We start from the raw sequence: 19194 nt of genomic DNA, 5'->3' as shown, positions 1-19194 counted from the left end.
GTTCGGTCAAACATCCGGCCTGCTCCATGCATGGTGCTGCTTAGTCACTGTGTGCAATAATAGCTGGTACCATGTCAAAGCTAACACATCCAGCAGTACCGTCTCATACAGGTCACACATACATTGCACTGAAGCTTGTGCCGAGCACTGCTTAATGTGACTAAAAACATAAAAGATAGAAGTCAAGACTCAAGTCATTCACTGTATCATTATGTTCCATGTCAAAAGAGAGGCATTTGTTAGAAAATATTATATTTCTTAGGTATACAAATGGATATTTGCCTAATAACCTCAAGGCTATATGAAAATTGGTCCACCATCAGTGATTTTTGTATAACTGCCAAGGAAGCAAAGTCATTTGTGACTTGGGAGAAAGTAGAAATTGAAAACCTAATGAGCCGACTCGATTTCAGTTTTTGTAATGCTCTGTAAAAGTTTGTTAGTTATTTTAATATGTTTCCTTGCTCTTTCAGGTATTGCCTGCATCGCCCTCTCATTTGTGGACGCCACTGGTCGGCCCCTTCAGGTCCCAGCTCAGGACTGTGCCACGCTGCAGAGATCAGAGAACTGCGCCATCGCCCTTCATCCGGACCATTTTGATGAGCTGACCACTGTGGTTAAAGTGGACTCCATCAATGTCAGCTCATGTACAGGTAAACACAACACTGAGCAGCTGTTGCTAGCTTGTGATATAGCTGATGCTAGCTAAATAGAGGGTAAGGGTTTGGGTTAGATGGAGAGATTGTCACACAGAGGAAGTGACAAAACAAAGGTAAAGACAATCTAATGTACTTGAAAGGCAAAAGAATTCTGAAAAGCAGCAAGCAAGTGCTCCATTCAGATAAAAATTGACTTTTTTTACTCCCTAGTTCTTAAGTAAAAAACTAAAACCACTGGCCAGCTTGGTAAACATGAACATCCTCATTCTGTTGACATGAGGGTCATGAATGAATGGGGCTTTGAAGCAATAATGGCCTTGAAAGTCAGACAACACAAGAGAAAGCAAAATGAAGGGCCAAAAATGCTCCCGATAATCAAGAGTAGAGCCTGACCAATACCAGATTTTTTGGGGCTGATGCCGATACCAATATTAAGGAGTAAAAAAATTCTGATATTGATATATCGGCCAATAATCTAATATATACAGAATATATACATAAACACACATTTATTCAATGATCCCTGAGATGTGCTTATCAAACACTTGTGACAAAGATATGTAATGGAGGCATGATATTTAACACTTTAGCAATTAACTTTATCAAATAAAATGACATCAGTGCACTGAAAAAGGAAACTTCACTGGGAATTTAATAATAATAAATAACTATAAATAAAAAAAAAAACACAGAACAAAAAAAAGATGTATATTAAACTTGAATTAAGAAAAAGGATCAAATCTACATAAAATGCTGCCTATATAACTTTAAAAAAAAATAAAAAAAATATTGGCGCATACCGGACTACATATACACCGATATCAATATATCTGTGAGAGGCCAATATTTGCTATTAATATCAGTTGACCAACATATTGCTCTGGCTCTAATTCAGAGTAGCTTTTTTCTTCTTCACCCTGTGTGCATTTGTTTTCATTGACTTGTGGCATTTTCACATATGAATACAATTACCATCCCTAACGATAAGGCAAAGTACTATAAAGTAAACTTTATTGAAGCCAGAGAAATTAAAGGGTCACAGCAGAAAAGTACAAAAAGCAGTTGAATAATACAGAAAGATACAGTATGCAATACAAAGCATAATAATTAAACTATCTAGTGACCACATGAGTGAAAATGAGAAGACAACAATGTAAAAAAAACAGTATTGCATTTGAATACAAGTGGAAAAAGGTGATGACATGAAGTGCAGCATATGTGGTTAGTGACAGAGTAGAAATTAAAAACAATAATTCAGTTTATGATTACTGTGAGTCAAATGTGGTCTGGATGTTCCAGTTGCATTTTTCCTTTTCCAGATAAGCGGATACAGATCACATGTTGCCAGGTAAAAATGGAGTCTTGTAGTCTCCCAGTCCAAGATGAGATTACGACCAGGGGTTATTTTCTCAGACTCGACAGACAAGATTCTCCTGACGCTGAGATGACGTTATACAACTGTTGTCAGTCAGCAGTACTCTCCATTACTATTAAACTGAATTTGATGTGCAAAAAATTAGTTCCCCTTTCCAGTTGGTTGACAAAGTAATTTTGCTACTGAAAATGAGCAGGACTGTGGGGCTTTTTGGCCGAGCGTTGCCTATCTGTCATTTTCAGTTTCACACTGTCCTTTACCCTGCTGAGAATCATATCAACATTGGATTTGATTATGTTACAAGGTTACAGCAAGTCCCAGGAGTCATTTTCTTGTATAAACTGCGCAAATTAAAAAGGGATTCATTACACTCATAAACGTCAAGCTATGTCATGGGTAACAGTCCAGCTATTAAATTTAAAATCTAAATAATAAATGCCCCTAAAATTGAGCGAGTAAATCTTTCTTGCTAATGTATACAGCTCTGTAATATGAAGAGATTTTTGTTCCTGGAGGATGAATTTGTCAATGTGACACTGCATCACAGTGCCATAAATCAAAATTAAGTCTTAGTTTTAGGTTATTATTAATATAATTGTGTTTTTAAATTAGTCCTACTCTGCTGTTGTTGAAAAAACAACTGACAAATAAGATTCCAGCTGTTTGGTTTTGGGCCTTAAAATAAATCCATCCTCAAATGAATGAATTAAAACTTAACTGTGCAGTGCCAATCATAATGCATCTCCCAATCTGTGCTTTTTTTTTATTATTTAAAGAAATGTTAACGAAAGGTTACCCAAAATATTAAAATTGTACATGGTGTGGAATTTTGATGAAACACTGTAGTTGCCAATAGGATCCATCTACTTCCTGATGTAAATTCTATCACATGCTGTGGACAGACTGAAGTGAATGAAGGAAGCAGCAGAGGATAGGCAGGAAGACAGAGTTTGCATTGGTGCTGGACCACAGACGTGGCAACGGCAATTGCTTATCATGTCCAGTCTCTCACTTCTGTCATTATCATGAATATTATTTTTCATCATCCCTCCAAAGATAAGATAAGAGAGGGAAGTGTAGATGATCACTGGATTGTACTTTCTATGTGGTATGTAATATGAAGTGTCTGTGTACTGTGTTTTTAAACATCAGTATATCATACTCAGAATAATCATCATAGATCATTCTCAAAGAAATGACACCATGTTGGAGATTATTAATAGCCTCTAGTCAGTCTGTGGTACATGTAGTGCTGCTGACCAATTATTAAGACTGCATTTCCCATAAATCCTGCTTTTTCCTTGGGCAAATTGAATGCTGGTCGTTGCCTCTCAACAATATAATATGTGCCAAGTCAACCACTCATTTTCATTTTAAAGGGGGACATATGCTTTTTCTGTTTGTTTTTTTTTTGTTTGTTTGTTTTGGGTTTTTTTGCTGCTCTAAATGCTTCATTTGCAACAGTTTTTTCTACCTTGCCAACGAGCTGACATCAGCTTGTCATGCATGCCCATAAATGGCCATCTGTTCCATAGTCTTGGTTGCTAAGGTTTTTCCATGTCTTGTTGTGTTGTCCACTCGCATATTTCGGATCGGATTCTGGCTTGAATGTGTACAGATGTATTTGAGAAGTTAACATTTCGACCATTGACCAAGTTGACCATTTAGAACAGAGTGGGCTCATCGGGCGGGCTAAAGAAACAGGAGCTAATACGGCCTGTTTCAGACAGAAGCTGAACTGAGGGGCTGCATTAAAGGGCCAGTATAAGATAAATAAATGCAAGGATATTCCAGTAGAGCCACAGATTAATAATATAGACCTGTAAATGTGCAGAATATGTCCTCTTTGATGTCTAATACCCTTTTTACACCAAAATTAGCGCATATATGCAGGTTTTTTAAACGCGGGTAAACCTGCTAAAAATAGGTGATTGACTGCTTTCCCGTTGCCAGTAGACAAGTTTGTCTCTCTGTTTTTTTTGGGTTTTTTTGGTGTGTCATGTTTGATGTCACAGTTAGCATCTAGTTAGCATGGCTAGTATCGTTAGCATAGCTGTGCCGTGCTGTGTGTAGCCCATAAAAATAAGGTGTAGCTGCAGGTCTCCAATTTAACAGCAATGTGCTGGACAGGTGACAAGTGTGTCAACCGAAAAACGTCAAAGCACAGATATAAAGTCACACAGCTGACTGACTGTTAGCCTAGCATGCTAATACTACATGAACATATGGATCAGGCCATGAATTTATATATGGATGAGACCATATGTTTACAGACATCCTCAGATAGAAACAGATGAAAGAGCAGCCGGAAATGGGGTGAAAATTTGCGTGTCCACCCGGATGTCATGTTTTCATCAATGCCGATGGGAGCTGGAGCCGATAAATACCCATGACTACTTCAGAGTCATTTGACCCATGAATGAATGCCGATTGTACCCTTTCCCACTGAAGGATTTTTCTCTAGTGGGAAAGGGGCTTAATAGTACTAAGTCAAAGACAGAGAGTACTGAAACATAACAAACATTGTGTGTGCTTGTGCTGGTCTTCTAACAGAGCCACAGCTGTATGTGCGGTTTGACATCTGGGAGCAAGGCAACGTCAGCCCCTTACAACTGAGTGATAAACTGCAGGGGGCACTCCGCCATGCGCTCTGTGACGTCGTCATGGAGCTCAGAGTCTTGCCCAATCCCCTTTGTCTAGGTGTCCCCTGCCACACAACCAAATCTCAGAAGGAAGAAGCTAAAGGTGAGACCATCAATAAATGCTTATTTGTTTATCATTACTCTATGCTATGTGTACTGTTTACCTGTTGGCTATCAAACTGCAGGGAATGAGGGAATGGACATTGTATAGCATTGAGCAATCCAAAATAAGCAACACCTTCCAGTTTAACTTAATCCAGAACACAATCTCAAACTGTTGCTGCTAAATGAACCACTGAGTTGAATCAACTCCTCTCTCAGAAAGTGAAGCGACATTGTACCAGATTGCATTGAGTTGTCTGGGTATTCATCATATTAATTGTGCCCCATGTGGACCACATTACAGTGAAAATAGTTTCATAATTAACTGGTATTATATAGTTAGAAGTATGTGTTTAATCAAAGGAAATAAAAGTCTTTTATAGACATTTGATTGTGAAAATGAATATTCAATTGTAAAAAAATAGCTGTATTGTTGTATGTGATGTGTTTTCAAGTTTGTGTGTGTCATGTTTGTTGCTGTTATGGTCCATGGTCCCATCTCACAGAACAATGTCCTTCCTCTCTAAAAATGTGTCCGTCTAAACCAGAGTCATACAAGCCTAAAGCTGAGACCTGAAGACATCTTAACTGTTCTGTTGCAAATCACAGATATAAATGATGTCTTTCTACAATGTGTCTACAGGACTGTTGATTCCTTTACCTGAGGTGAAAGAGGTGAAAGATAGTCCCAGGCAGCGTAGTGGCTCACGGGTATTTAAAACCAGCCCCTCACCCATCACCTTAACCCAGTCTGTAGGGAGCACCCCCATAACGGGGACCAGCACACCCGAGTCCACTACACCCACTGGAAGGAGCACCCGCCGGAGCTTCTGGGACATACTGGTCAGTTCACCTACAGGTTGAAGGCTTTCACTATGGAAGTCACACAGTGTTGTAAATGGGTAATAGCACTGGGTTGAAGTAATACTAATGTTTTTTCTTCTGATTTGCTTACTGAAATAACTCAACTTAAACCACAGTGTTTTCTGTAAATTTCTAACATTCTTCATCTGTTCTTCATTAATAGCTTAATAACAACAGACTAAAATATCTTGAACAATTAAACATCTTTTTTTTAGATTGCAGTTAGGCTTTAACTCAGTAACTAAGTTAAACAATTTAGGGGCATAGTATTTTTTTTCAGAAATAACATTAAAGTACAGATTCACAATTTTTCAACTGTCTTAAAACAACAGTCAGGTGTACATATGAACAGTGAAAGAGGTTTTCCTCACTGTAATCATTCCTCCTGTTCATACTGGCTATTAAAAGATCTCCTTCAAATGTGCTTTCAATGTAAGTGATGGAGGCCAAAATCCACAGTGTGTCCACACAGTCACTTCATGCAAAAATCCATTTAAAAGTAGATGTGAAGCTTATATGAGTCTTCAGCAGTCTGAGTTAGTCATATCAAGTGGATATCTGACACATTTACAGTCATTTTAGCATCAAATTCCCTCTTTGTGTTTCCTCAGACAGTGTTTCCCTGTTGAGCTGCGGTGGAAGTATAGTAACAAAAAGAGGAACTTTGGCACTAAAAAGACTGTAACATTGAAAGATATCTAGTTGATTTGACTCTGGACGCTGAAGCTTCATATTAGCTTCAGATAAACTTTTAAATACATTTAAACACATTTAAACAGAAGGAGAACTGTGGATATTGTCCTCCATCACTTACATTGTAAGTGCATTATGAAGAGATCTTCTAATGGCCAGTGTGAACAGGAGGAATGATTACAGCAAGAAAAACCTGTTTCAGTGTTCATTTAGGTTCCTGAATGTTGTTTTAAGACAGACTTGAACAATTGTGAACCTGTCCTTGAATTTCTTCTGATGTGTATATTAATAAAAGTCATGAAATAACTGCTTAAAATGACTTAACCTTGGTGCAGCAAAGATTTTATACAGCACTCACTTCCTCGCCTGAGCGGTGCTTTTGTGTGTGTGTGTGTGTGAACACAACATGGCAGTTCTTTGATACACATGCTGACAGGCAGTCACTGAATGGAAGCATACTTTGGGTAACCAGACAAACTACTGATTTTTTACTTAATTTTATTAGTGGCGCTACAGACAGCGGTCATCTTTTACGTTTTATGCTGGCTAGTTTCACCTGAGTGATTTAGCCAGTTAACATAGCCAGTCATCTGATGGCAGACAGGATAAACTTTAAGCAAAATATAATTCTTTCAGTTCAGCATTTGACCCTGTGTTAACTTTGTTCACTGAGACAGAGAAGAAAATGAAAAATGTAAAACAGACAAAGCTGAGCTTTGAGACGGGAGGAAATGTGAGACAAGGTGAATGAGAGAAAGAGAGAAGGTGATGGAAATGACAGGGAGAGCAGCAGGTGCTGCACACTGTACTGCACACAATGCAATCTCAAGCAAAAGAATGAAATAAAGAACATTATCTATTTTTACTAAATTATTTTTATCACATGGTCAGGAGACACAAGTGAGGAGTCACAAAGAAGGTGACAGGCAGTGAACACAGGATGAGAGAGGAGCAAAGAGTTGAGGATGGACAGAGAAATGACAGACATACATATATACATGGATCCTGTCCTCTCTTGAGATGATCTCCATTGCCCTCTCCATGAATAAAAATAAAAATGTGATGATGTCAAATCCACAGAGAAGTAATTGATCATTTTATTAGATTGATTGTAATGAAAACAGTCTATGGTTATTATAGTAGCACACTCCAGACTCCATACGATAGAATATACTGTAGGTCCACCTTCATTACCAGTTTCCATTATTATGCAGATGAAACCCTGCTGTATTGTCCAAAACACAAAACCCACGGAGAGCTGTCATTCAGAGCTGGCTGTTTAAGATAAAACTAAAATTATTGTCCTAGGTAGAAGATGGAAATGCAAATTAATTAATCAGACACCCTAATTCATGAGCCTGTAACATGGTCAACCACTGCTAAAACCCTGGAAACTCTAATCCAGTTTATGATGTGATAAATTATTCCAAATTTCCAAACAAACATCAACAAAAACAACAAAATACAACTCACAAAACAGCAAAACTGAGTCTTACCCTGGTTACATTTTTGACTTTATAACTCCACATGAACTGGTGCACCACATGAGATCCTCATATTAAGTCTTGCTGGTTGTTTCTACTATACACAGAGCTTATGTTGGGTATTTTTGACAGAATAAATATGTTCTCTCCCATCCTTGCAGAGTAAGCCAGACTCATCAGAGCTAGGGAGCCCAAAAACAACTGATGACATAGTGCAAGAAAAAGGAGAGGAGGGCCGAGCAGCACGACGAAGACACAAGACAGAGAGCGTGAAGCAGCAGTGGAGCCAGGAGAAAGCTATGGCTGTGGAGCTGGAGCAAGCCCAGAGGTGTGAAAAACCTTATCAGGGTTGAATATCACTGAAATATCACTGTGTGAATAATACCACGTCACTGAAGTCTTACTAATGAATACAGATTGGACTGAAATCACAAAAAGGTACTTCCTTTTTTCAATTAAAAGTCATGACGGAGTTTCAAATTTTAATAATTTTAAAATAGCAGGCAGCTGTTTGCAGTGAAAAAGCTCTAAAACCCACTGTACACTACCTACCCAGCACCAAACAGCAGACAGGCACAGCTAGCGACTAGCTGGTGAACATAGTGGAGCATTATGTTGCTCTGTTTCTGCCACACTGTGTTAGTAGGCAAATGTTTATCATATCAACTTCACAAGGTAATAAAATGCTAATAGTGTTCACAGCTTGTTGCGCTGCCCCCAGCAATTATTCAGTTATTGCAGGTTTAAGTTTAGAAAGTGCTACAGCTGTTTAGCTAAAAAGCTATTTTGCCTGCAAACTGATTGCAGTGCAGTTTTTCCCTGGCGGACACTTGTTTGATAGCTTGTTCAGCAAGCTGAGTTGGAACACAAGCCATCTGTACTGTACTATTTTGTGCATATTTGTTATGTTCTATATATGAAGTTAATATACAGACTAATAATTTTAAAAAATTCAGAGGCTCTCTCTGTGTTGTATCACAGTATCTGCACAGATGGGGCGTTGTCATGACACCAACCAGTATAAAATATGAATTTCTTTCTCATGAGAACAGATTTTTTCCTCAAAAGTTAGAGCAGGACATGTCATTTACAGAGCAGGTGTGTATGCTGTAGCAGAAAAAAAATGCAGTTTCATCTTAGTCGGACTAAAATGATGCTTAAATCAGCTTAAAATAATAAGAACAAATTGCTAACATACTGTAAGTGAAAACTTACCCCAGCACATTATATAAATAACTTTGTACCATGGGTTAGTTTCCTCTGGAGCACTGTTATTGACAGGGACCAACATGCCTTTAAACCACCACAGCTGTGGTCTTTAGTGCTGCATGCACCTGTAGAAACGTCCTTTCATGGAGTATGTGTTTTCATTTGTATTTGTGGCTATGTAGGAGGCAGGTGTCTCAGTTGGAGGAGGGAGATGTGGGCACTCTGCACCCCATCTACCAGGTTACCTGCCAGCCGTGGATCACTTTCATGGCTAAACTTGGTAAGTTTCATTTCATTCTCCTCAATTACTGTATATTATGATGGGAAAATGAGTTTGGGACAGAATGCATTTTCTGATGATGAGGTTTTATATTCTGTGAGTTGAAGAACCTCATTCTCTGTATCTGTGCTTTTCTATTCCTGCTGGGCTCTGGGTAACAGGCTGCTCCTCCATTCAGCAGTGCACGGCTGAAATTGCTTCGCACTTCCTGCTGCCTTCCATTTTGACAGAGATTGTCAATTTGGTCAGTTCTCTGGCCAGTGATACAACAGTAAAGGCATTTGAAAAGACAAGGTGAGTTTTTGTCACTTTTCAGAACTGTAATGATTACATTTTTTGTTCTAAATAGCAAAATTCAGTCTCTTGCATTGCACTATCACACACAATGTACTTAACAACAAGAACACTTGTGCACTAATAGCACTTTACCCTCACTGATGGCTGATGGCTGTTCTCAATTAAAGAGATGGCAGAGATTTTTCACTGATAAACATAATAAAAATGTCCCAAGAAAGTCTTTAGACACAGACTAATATTTTATCTTGTATTTTCTTTATACTTTTTGTCTACATCATTCCCACAGACTGGATGATAGCTTCAGATCACATATTAAAAGTCCAGTATGTAGAATTTAGTGGCATCTGGTGGAACGGGCTTGGCAGAAATGGAATATAATATTCATAAGTATGTTTTAATGAGTGTATAATCACCTAACACTAAGAATCAATGTGTTTTTGTTACCTTAGAATGAGCCCTTTATATATTCATAGGGAGCAGGTCCTCTTCCACAGAGCCCTCCATGTTGCACCGCCACATTTCTACAGTAGCCCAGAATGGACAAACCAAACACTGGCTCTAGAGAGGGCCTTTTGCATTTTTTGTGGCCACTGTAGGTTTGCCTCCACGGATGGAGGGGAGGGGTATTCAGTTGGTTGCAATCTGCAACCTCACTGCAAGATGGCACTAAATCCTACACACTGGTCCTTTAACAGTCCAGTTTTCTTTTGGCATACTCATCTAAGTGATTGAACAATATACTACAATAGTTAGTCATGTTTAGCTCTTTAATTCCTTGATTGTTGCCAGACAGATAATAACAATGAAGTTTTGGACTGCAATCATGATTAATGCACATACATGTGGTGCAGGGGCAGAATTCGTACACACTAAGAATACCGCTGCTGTAGAGATAAACTGTTTGATTCCTGGCTGTGTTAAGCATTCCAACATACACAAGTGCTTGTCTGGTGGGAAGCCAGTGGGGGATTACACCCTTATTGCTGCACTAGTGATGCGTGCTGGTTTGTCAAGGTGGTACATGTCCATCAACAGTCCTCCAGATTTCAAAAACGGGTGTAATTGTCAAAAACTCAAGTATGGTGGATCTCTATTATAGCTTACAGAGAGGGTTTGTTTCAGCCCTTCATTCTTCCACATGTACAGTACAGTGTACAGTATTGTGTCACAGCTGTGTGATGTTGCTAAACCTCAATAATGGTTTTCTCCATTTCTTAAACCTTTTTAGATGTCCCCCATCTGGAAACATCTTTGTACCATTCCCTCTTGCCCAGAACCTCAGCCAGCCTCCTGATGCTACAAGGAGCTTCATTCTCATTGGACGGAACTTCCATCAGTGGCACTGTAGCACAGAGCAAGGTAACTGCTTAAGACAGTGTCTCTAAGCATTCATAGCAGTCACCTACAATGTCAGTACTCATGCTCTGCACTGCTTATTAAACTATATATAGTAGGCACACCACAACAATGATTATCAATCCATATTGCAACATTGTAGTCAGTTTTACCTCTTTTTTCTATCTTAGTCAAAGGTGACTGGGGCAGCAAATTAATGACCTGGGTGACTGGAAATATTCATGGACATATTCTAACAATTACTTAGTTCAACAAGATTGTTTCCTTCACCTACAGTATGTTTTTGCCCTGTTTTCTGGCTGTCAGCAGAAGGTCTCTTATCAACACAGTTCAATGAAATTTCAAGGACTGTACTGAACAATGAGCTTTAACTACATACTACAGTACCCATGAGCCTTTTTGGCTGTTGACATGAAACTTTATTGTTCAAATCCTAACAAAAAAAAAAAAAAAAAAAATGTTGAAGAATTTATCTAAAATCTGTCCAAAATCCAAAAGTGAACTGTTTAAAATGACTGAGTCCCATTGGTTCTACAATAACGCAGCTTTTAACTGCAACTGCTGTTTGTGGCGCAGCAGCACATTTTTAAGCTGAGTGACTGAAGCACAAAGCACTCTGGGACATGTAACTGACTTCTATCAGTAAAATTGTTTGGGTTTGTTTGTTTTTTGTCCTTGGATTTATTTTCAATTTATAAGAATTTAGTCCAAGTGTTGCTCCACCAGCCAGTCACAGTGAACAAATAAATGAATAGGAGTTTAACTTTTGGAACCCAAGACAGCTGATAAATCCCACTTCTCTCCTAGAATTTTGTTTGTAACTATGATATGCGACCCCCAGGTCCAAATATTCTTGCCAGTATACTATAAACTTAATACAATAGGAATTATGTCAACGAGATAGTGTTGTTGCCCCAATAGCATCTAGTTGAAGTATTGATTAATGTCTATATCAATGTATGACAGTACTTTGAGACATTGTATCAGCAGCATGTTGCTAACACCTGTTGTAACCTCATGTGTAGTGTAGAGTAAGAGGTCCAAGCATGAGTGTTTTGTCTCAAAGCTTTCAGTATGCTCTCCTTGCTGCTGCTCTTTGATTCTGTGTTTCTCTGTCATGCTACCAGCTGTCTAACATACCTGTGTTATTTTGCAAGTGTCTGCTTACATCAGTTTGTGTCGAGCTGTGTGTTTCACTCTCCATGCTGCCTTGCTGTTTGTACCATCTCTGTTTGCCTACAGAAGACAGTTCAGATGAGGAAAACACGCCAGTGCTAAATAGGTTCACACGTAAGTTTGCCTTTCAGCTTAACACATTGGTGCTGATGGGATGTTTTGCTGGGTTTTTAAGGAAATGTAGTGATAAATACATTTTTGAAACATTTATCTATTAAATATATGTATTTCTTAAACAATGCAGCTTAAAAATGGATAAAAGAAGAAATATCATGTAACATGGTGCACCGTGTACACTGCATGGTTTACCTGCTCTGAGGAGACGGGGGGCAGATGGAGGACAAGTTTCCATCCAAATGTAGCACAAATGTTAAACAAATTTCCACTACTGATATGTGAATACAAGTTTGTTGCGCTAATTCTGTTGTCTTGGTTAATCTTTTGTGAGGGGAAAAACTCTGTAAGACCACTTTATGACTGTGGCGAGTGGACTGAGTGTTTCTGTAGTTCCTACAATACCAACAGAGCGATACGTCTTCTCTAGTAAAACCATCAGCAGTCACTTTCAGGAGTCGCATTCTCCCAGTTAAACATTTCTTCATATCATATGAATAATTTAAGCTGATCAACTCAATAGATTATAATAACACACAAGGTGTGCCAGAGTCAGTACACTGACTTTCAATGATCAGATTTTACATATTTAATCAACATTTCTCATCTTATTCTAATATAAATAAACATTCCCTGAGGATTTATCAAGTTTATCTTATCTCAAGCCTAGTCTCACAGGTATTTTTGTTTTTTTTCCTCCTTGGTTCTCAAAAAAAATCCCATCCACACAAGCACTATTTAAAAAAAAAAAATCTCTGTCTAAATGAAAATGCAAAAACACTGTCAAGAGCATGCAATATAATTCTAACCCTAAACCCATGTTGGCCAATCAGAAGCCTGAAATAAACCTATTTCTGGTAGACTACCTGCAATGGTGCATTCTGATGCCTCTGTTCCTCAATATAGTGGAGGAGTAACTGAACATTTATGTGTAAACTTAGCCAGATTAGAACCAGCAGTATTTTGGCCACATCCACCATTGCACGAAATGTCACCTCATGTAAACAAAAGAGATAATGGCGCATACTCTGACAGCAAAATGCATAGAAAAAGCTATATTATCAGAAATACCCATATACGTGTGGACTAACGTTAGGCCTCGTTCTCAGGTTGTAGCTGTAGTTTATGAACATTAATTAGGCTGCCACTCAAAACTCTCATTCAACACATCTTAACTAAATCTGAGAATTGTAGTCATTTACAACTTTAGTTTCTTGCATACAAGTTAGTAAGTTGAGTGTGATCACCACTATACCAAACCTCAGCATGCCTCATTGCATGTCACTTTACCAGCAGAGAGCTGCACTTTGTGCTGCATGCCTGCATGAAAATAGAGCCCAATCAGCTTATTTAAAACAATGAAAAATAATAAAATACGCTAAAGTAATTCAATGAAATAAAACAAAAATAAAAATCAAGGGTATATGAATAACTTTGTTGAAGCAGGCCTTAAATCTTCTGAAACTTGGAATACTACTTGATCTATTTGAGTCTGGCAATGACAATACCTCATCATTCTGGTTCCTTCCTCCTGAAGAGTAATGTCTGTAACATAGATACTACAATCTGAATAATATCTGTAACATATTACTGTGGAATACAAATAGTTAACACTCTCCATGTTTCCTCTCTTCCACTGATTGTATAACTGTACAAATGAAACTTAACTACATCTAAAAAGTTGATCCTATGCTAGGGTTCTGTGCATTGACTGTAATCCTGTAGTTTGGTGAAGAACAGGTAAAAGAATGTCCTGAGCGTCAGTAGGGGTCTGTGTTAAAGGTATTGCCACAGCATGTTACATGGCTTTGATTCACATTACCTTGCCATTTCACTGAGTTTCCCTCTCTTCTGCCCAGCTCATAAGGGCTTCCAGCGCTTCGAGGCTCTGGAGCAGAGTGATTGGTTCAGTCCCAGCCAGGCCGGGGCAGGGCTGGCTCCCCGCCAGAGGTTCCTCTTCATCAGCATCCTGGACAAAAAGGTGACTTGGCGTGTGAAAGCCTTGGAATTGTGACTTTTCCCTTAGGCCAACCAGAGAACAAGTCAGAGCTCTAACAAACAGGAATTTATAAGTTCCTGTTTGTATGCAACTGTGAGCAGTGAATCACACTTGTGTTATATGTAGAAGTAGAATTAGACATTTGCTCTCTTTAATGGTCCATTAAAGGGCTGCTTCAGCCATAATACCATACTGTTTTCTCTCACTTACCTCCTAGTGGTGAGGTCTGTGGACTATACAATAATTATAACATTGTATACATAGTTTTTTTACATTTTGCATTGATTTACTAATCTAAATATAGTACACAAGATTGTACCTCATTTGTATATAACTGGACAAAAGTCTGTGCCAGTAAATAAATAAATGTAAATGTAATGGAGTTGTATTCTGAGAACATTTTACAACATTTTAAGTGTAATATACATTTTCAGTGTTGTGAACACTACAAACTCCATTTGATTTACCTGCTTTATAAGGGAGTTGAGGTAGAAATCTCCTTTTGTAATTTGGTTGAACCAACCCTAGCAGCACATTCTATCATCTTTATAGTGTATTATATGTGTGCTCAAATGAAATGATTATGTATTAGTAAAATCTTTTTGCCATTTGTTAAACATATATTGCTCAGGCTTTACAGTACACTTACAGTATGCATGGTTTCACCTCTCAAACAGCATTGTTGTGCTCATAAGAAAAGATGATGTCTGTATGTATGTACTTTATACTCAGTGAACTTATCCTGGTTAAAACAACAACTTTAAAAGATGGATGGTAAAATGGTAAATGTACTGCACTCATATAGGGCTTTTCTAGTCTTCCAACCACTCAAGCACTTTTACACTACAAGCCACATTCACCCATTCACACACACTCTCACACACTGATGGCAGCAAGCTACCACACAGGGTGCTATTGCAGACAGCGAGAGACATTTGGGGTTCAGTATCTTGCCCAAGGACACTACAACATGTGGACTGGAGGAGCCGGGAATCGAACCGCTGGTCTTCCGATTAGTGGAAGACCCGCTCTACCTCCTGAGCCACAACCGTTCAGGAAATAGAGGATAAATAACAATTCAGAATGATAAATTTAGGCATCCTGCAAGTGTTTTTGACTTGTTGTTGCCCTCTCTGTGTGCTAGGTGACTCTGTACAGCTATAACTGGTCTGTGGACCTGGGCGCCTCTCTGAATCGTGAGCTGGTCCGCCTTGTTAAGTGGCAGAATGCGAGGGCTCATGTTGTCCACTGCCTGCTCAGCCAGAAGATGGGCCTCTTCCATCACCACTGCTTCTCTGATGCACCCATCCACGAAATGGACTCCAAGCAGGTAATAGGACTGACACATTCGTTAATGTGGAGCATCACCAGCAAGTCAACAGCATGAAAAGCCTTCAAAAGTGTGGCACGTTTAGCAGGTTGTTTGTCTGTTTGATGTGGTTGAATTCAGTGGTCACTTGACTGTTCAAGCTCCATTCAGGGTTTTTGTTGCGTCTCTGTCCTGCTCTTTATTAATTTGGGGAAGATTACCTAAGATAGATTTGCCAAACACATTGGTTATGTTTGAAAGATGAATTTTGACATTATTACATTATACATTACTATGTACATTACCATAATTAGATATTTATCTGGGTTCTTACTTTCAAATAAGTTAGCCAACCAGCTCACGGAGTAGAAGATAAAATCTGCTAGTAAGAATTGTCCTTTCAACTGACAAAATCAACAGTCGCCGGCTGTCTTAAATCAAGGACACATTATGCAAGAACCACTCGTACAGGCAGAGCATGTACAAATGATTTAAGACAACTTGTGGAATTCACCAACTTTCTGTTAGGTGTGAATAAAATTTCTGAGTGGTCCAGGCCTGTTGTACAAGTCATGAACAGATGTCTGTTTTTCCGTGTTTTTCGGATTGGAATTTGAATTCTTTTTATACAACTGATCACCACAAATCAAGACATTATAATTTAACTGGAAAATAAACTCAGCATTGAGGTTAGTAGAATAAAAAAATGAAGAATTCCGAAGTGTGTTTTAAATGAAATCAAGGTGTCGCAGTAACAGGCACCAAAATGTGAACAAGCTTGTTTTAGAAACTGACCACAACACCATGCACCCCTTAACTATCCACGTTTCCTGTTTGGTTGACTGCAGGAACAGTGATAAGTGAGTGTCAAGAGAGAAAAAACTCAACATTAAAATGGTTGTATTTGGATGACACTATCAATATAATGTTATGACAGAATGCATTTACAAAAGGATATTCTTCCTGTATAACTTTAAAGGTCACAGCTGTTTAACAGAAACAGGTGCTGCAACATCTGATTTTGCCCTTTTCTCCACCACCAGATAATTAATACTAAAGCAGGAGAAATTTATGTTTTTGGAAGACATCCTGATAAGGAGTCAAGCTTCACAGTTTGTCATAGTTCCAATTCTAGGGTAGACATTTACTAGATTTTTCCGGGAACAGAAAATAATACCCGAGAAACACTTTTATGACAAAAATAAAAGCAGTGTCACCATCATTTGCTCCCTTCAGAATATATAAGCTGCTTTAACACCTTATTATTGTCACTGAAAGGCAGCTTCCTGTTTCAAACTGCCATTCACTATGACTACATATGGTGGTGGCTGGGAGCTGCTGGGGGAGGGAGGATGGCCTGCTAGTTCAGGTGGAATCAGACTGTCAGGACAGCATCTGGATTTACACTGTTGCAGGAGGTAGCGGGTCCCGGGGCAGATTTCATGCAGCTGTTGTGTCCTGGGGAGGAATTGGTGTGACTTCCCACATAAATAATGTAAATACCTGTTACTCCACCAGCGTGACATACGGTTCACATGGTGTTTATGTGATGCATTGTTTCTAGCTACAGTAATGATGTTTCTACAGCAGCTATATCTACACGCTCTTCCATTGTTGCTACTTGTAGCATGGCACAGCATTTCTAGGCACAGTGAAATGCTACCCAGGGCATGATGTTTACCCTTAGCAATGATATTTCTGTCTGACTATCACCATGTGTGTGCAGACTATAAACTACAGTAACCAGAATTCCTTGCATACTGTATATGATAAAGAGCTCAAGACCTGAAGCCACATCTAGGCAGGCCTGTTCCACCAGTAACTCAATAAAAACTCTGTATTTCATCGGTCTTTCTGAAAAATTGAAACGTGTTTCACTATTCATATTTAAGATAATGACAGACCTTGATATTAGAAGTTATACCCTTCAGAATCTCTCTATATAAAGCCTGTCTGTCTGTCTATATATATGTATGTTTGTCCTTCACATATCTCAAGAACCGTTCATTTGTTCCACTTCACTCTTGGTGGGTGTATTGTTGGGGACATAGTTGTGAGAGCAGTTTGGTGCAATTTGGACACGCAACACATTCAATATTAATAAACTTGGAATAAACAAGTCAGAGCCTCTCTGCTCTGCAGCAGCCGGGCAGGGCTTCTGGGCTCAGTCATGATCAGAGCTGTACAACCTGTCATGAGAGATACGAGAGGATGGCATCTCTTTTTGTTTTATAACATCAAAAATTAGGCTTTGTCGTGGGTTTCCTGACTCATTTTAAAAAAGAAAAAGAGAGAGAGAGAGGGCGGGCGAACTGGACGTACAAGCTAGCGTCAGAGAGAACAGTGGCGAGTTTTCTCTGAGAGAGAAACCCGTGAATAATAGAAATACGTTATTTTCTGATTGTTTCACAGCAATTATGTTCTAAATCACAAATAGACACAAGTTTGTGTTCTTACTAATGTCTGAGGTTTTCTCACCTTTAAAACAGAACACACAAATTCTGGTTCTTGTAACTGTGAACTTACACTGTATGAAGTTATTAGTAAGGTGCACAACCTTTTGGAAACACTGCACTGCACAGACTGCATTTCCTCATCCACCGAAGACTGGATTAAGATTGAATCAATTCCAGGTGAAAAAAGTGCTCCAATTGTCATTCAGTAGAAATACTGTCAGGCAGAGGCTGTCACCAACCACCCCCCCCCCCCCCACCCCCCTCCAATCTTCCTGTCACCTGCAGCTCCATCAGAGCTTGTTTCTGCTTTATTCAGGCTTGTTTTCTGTTTCGAGCATCTCAGCAAAACTGCTGGGCCTCCTGTATTAAATATGGAGCTGTGGATCAGTATTCGACTGATGGTCTCGGCGGCACAAACCAAAACAAGATTTTTAAGCCATGTGACTAAGCATTTTTATTCTTCTTGATTATTACCACTCTATATTACCTGCCTTGTTATGCTGCCATGATCATATCCTGGAAATACAACCCTGTCACATCAACAGCCTTGTTTTTCAAAACGAAACACTTAACTACCTCAGTGCAATCTAGCCCCTGTCAGTTTCCATTTATCCTCCTGGATTATTTATGAGCAGCTCTGGCATAGAGAGGTCCGGATAGGAACGTTTTCACATTCTGTTGTTTTTTTAAGTGTGCTGCCAGTTGCAAACTGTTTGCTAAGCATCCTGTCTTCCTTCACACTCCTACTCCTCCACTCATCTATCCTCACATCATGAGTCAGCTGTCATATAAACCTCTCAGCCTCTCTATTCCCATTGGTGAGTAAGAGAACAGTGGAGCAGAAAAACTTCCAACTTCAAGCTCAGTGATTTTCATTTCCACAGCCACTGGTCAAAAGCTAGAAAGCCTGACGTGGTGTTAAAGAGCATAGGAGCATTTACATGTATGTAAGAATTTGCAGTAAGAGCAGTTTCTCCTACTATGTCAAGTTTTTTAAGGTGCGTTGCTGTTTAGGATGGAGAAAGTTTGAGAATTTGTGACTAAAAGGTTGCCGTATCCAGTCATCGAACAGGCTGGGAAAATGAGGAAAAGTCTTCTCTCCCTCAGCAACATTTTTTTTCCCCCATCACTATTATAACACCCATGCCAAGTATGAGACCACCGCGCTGTAGGTTTTCC

At 39.0% G+C, this 19194-nt stretch overlaps 1 protein-coding gene across 6 annotated transcripts in view; it reads left to right on the top strand.

Moving 5' to 3' along the window:
• szt2 (SZT2 subunit of KICSTOR complex) overlaps positions 1–19194 on the top strand; it is a 113007-nt gene that overhangs the window by 59765 nt on the left and 34048 nt on the right. For 4 of the 6 annotated variants that reach the window (XM_042417808.1, XM_042417810.1, XM_042417813.1 and 1 more), the window contains 10 exons: positions 474–653; positions 4588–4779; positions 5422–5621; positions 7981–8147; positions 9211–9308; positions 9470–9602; positions 10834–10964; positions 12204–12251; positions 14111–14232; positions 15395–15580. In XM_042417808.1, the coding sequence (XP_042273742.1) occupies positions 474–653; positions 4588–4779; positions 5422–5621; positions 7981–8147; positions 9211–9308; positions 9470–9602; positions 10834–10964; positions 12204–12251; positions 14111–14232; positions 15395–15580 (1457 nt within the window). The remainder of the gene's footprint in view (positions 1–473; positions 654–4587; positions 4780–5421; positions 5622–7980; positions 8148–9210; positions 9309–9469; positions 9603–10833; positions 10965–12203; positions 12252–14110; positions 14233–15394; positions 15581–19194) is intronic. The other 2 variants (XM_042417809.1, XM_042417811.1) reach the window with 2 other exon arrangements.

The sequence above is a fragment of the Thunnus maccoyii genome, chromosome 7 (assembly GCF_910596095.1).
Source record: "Thunnus maccoyii chromosome 7, fThuMac1.1, whole genome shotgun sequence".
In the NCBI taxonomy this organism is placed as follows: Eukaryota; Metazoa; Chordata; class Actinopteri; order Scombriformes; family Scombridae; genus Thunnus; species Thunnus maccoyii.
This window is presented reverse-complemented; position numbering and strand designations above follow the sequence as displayed.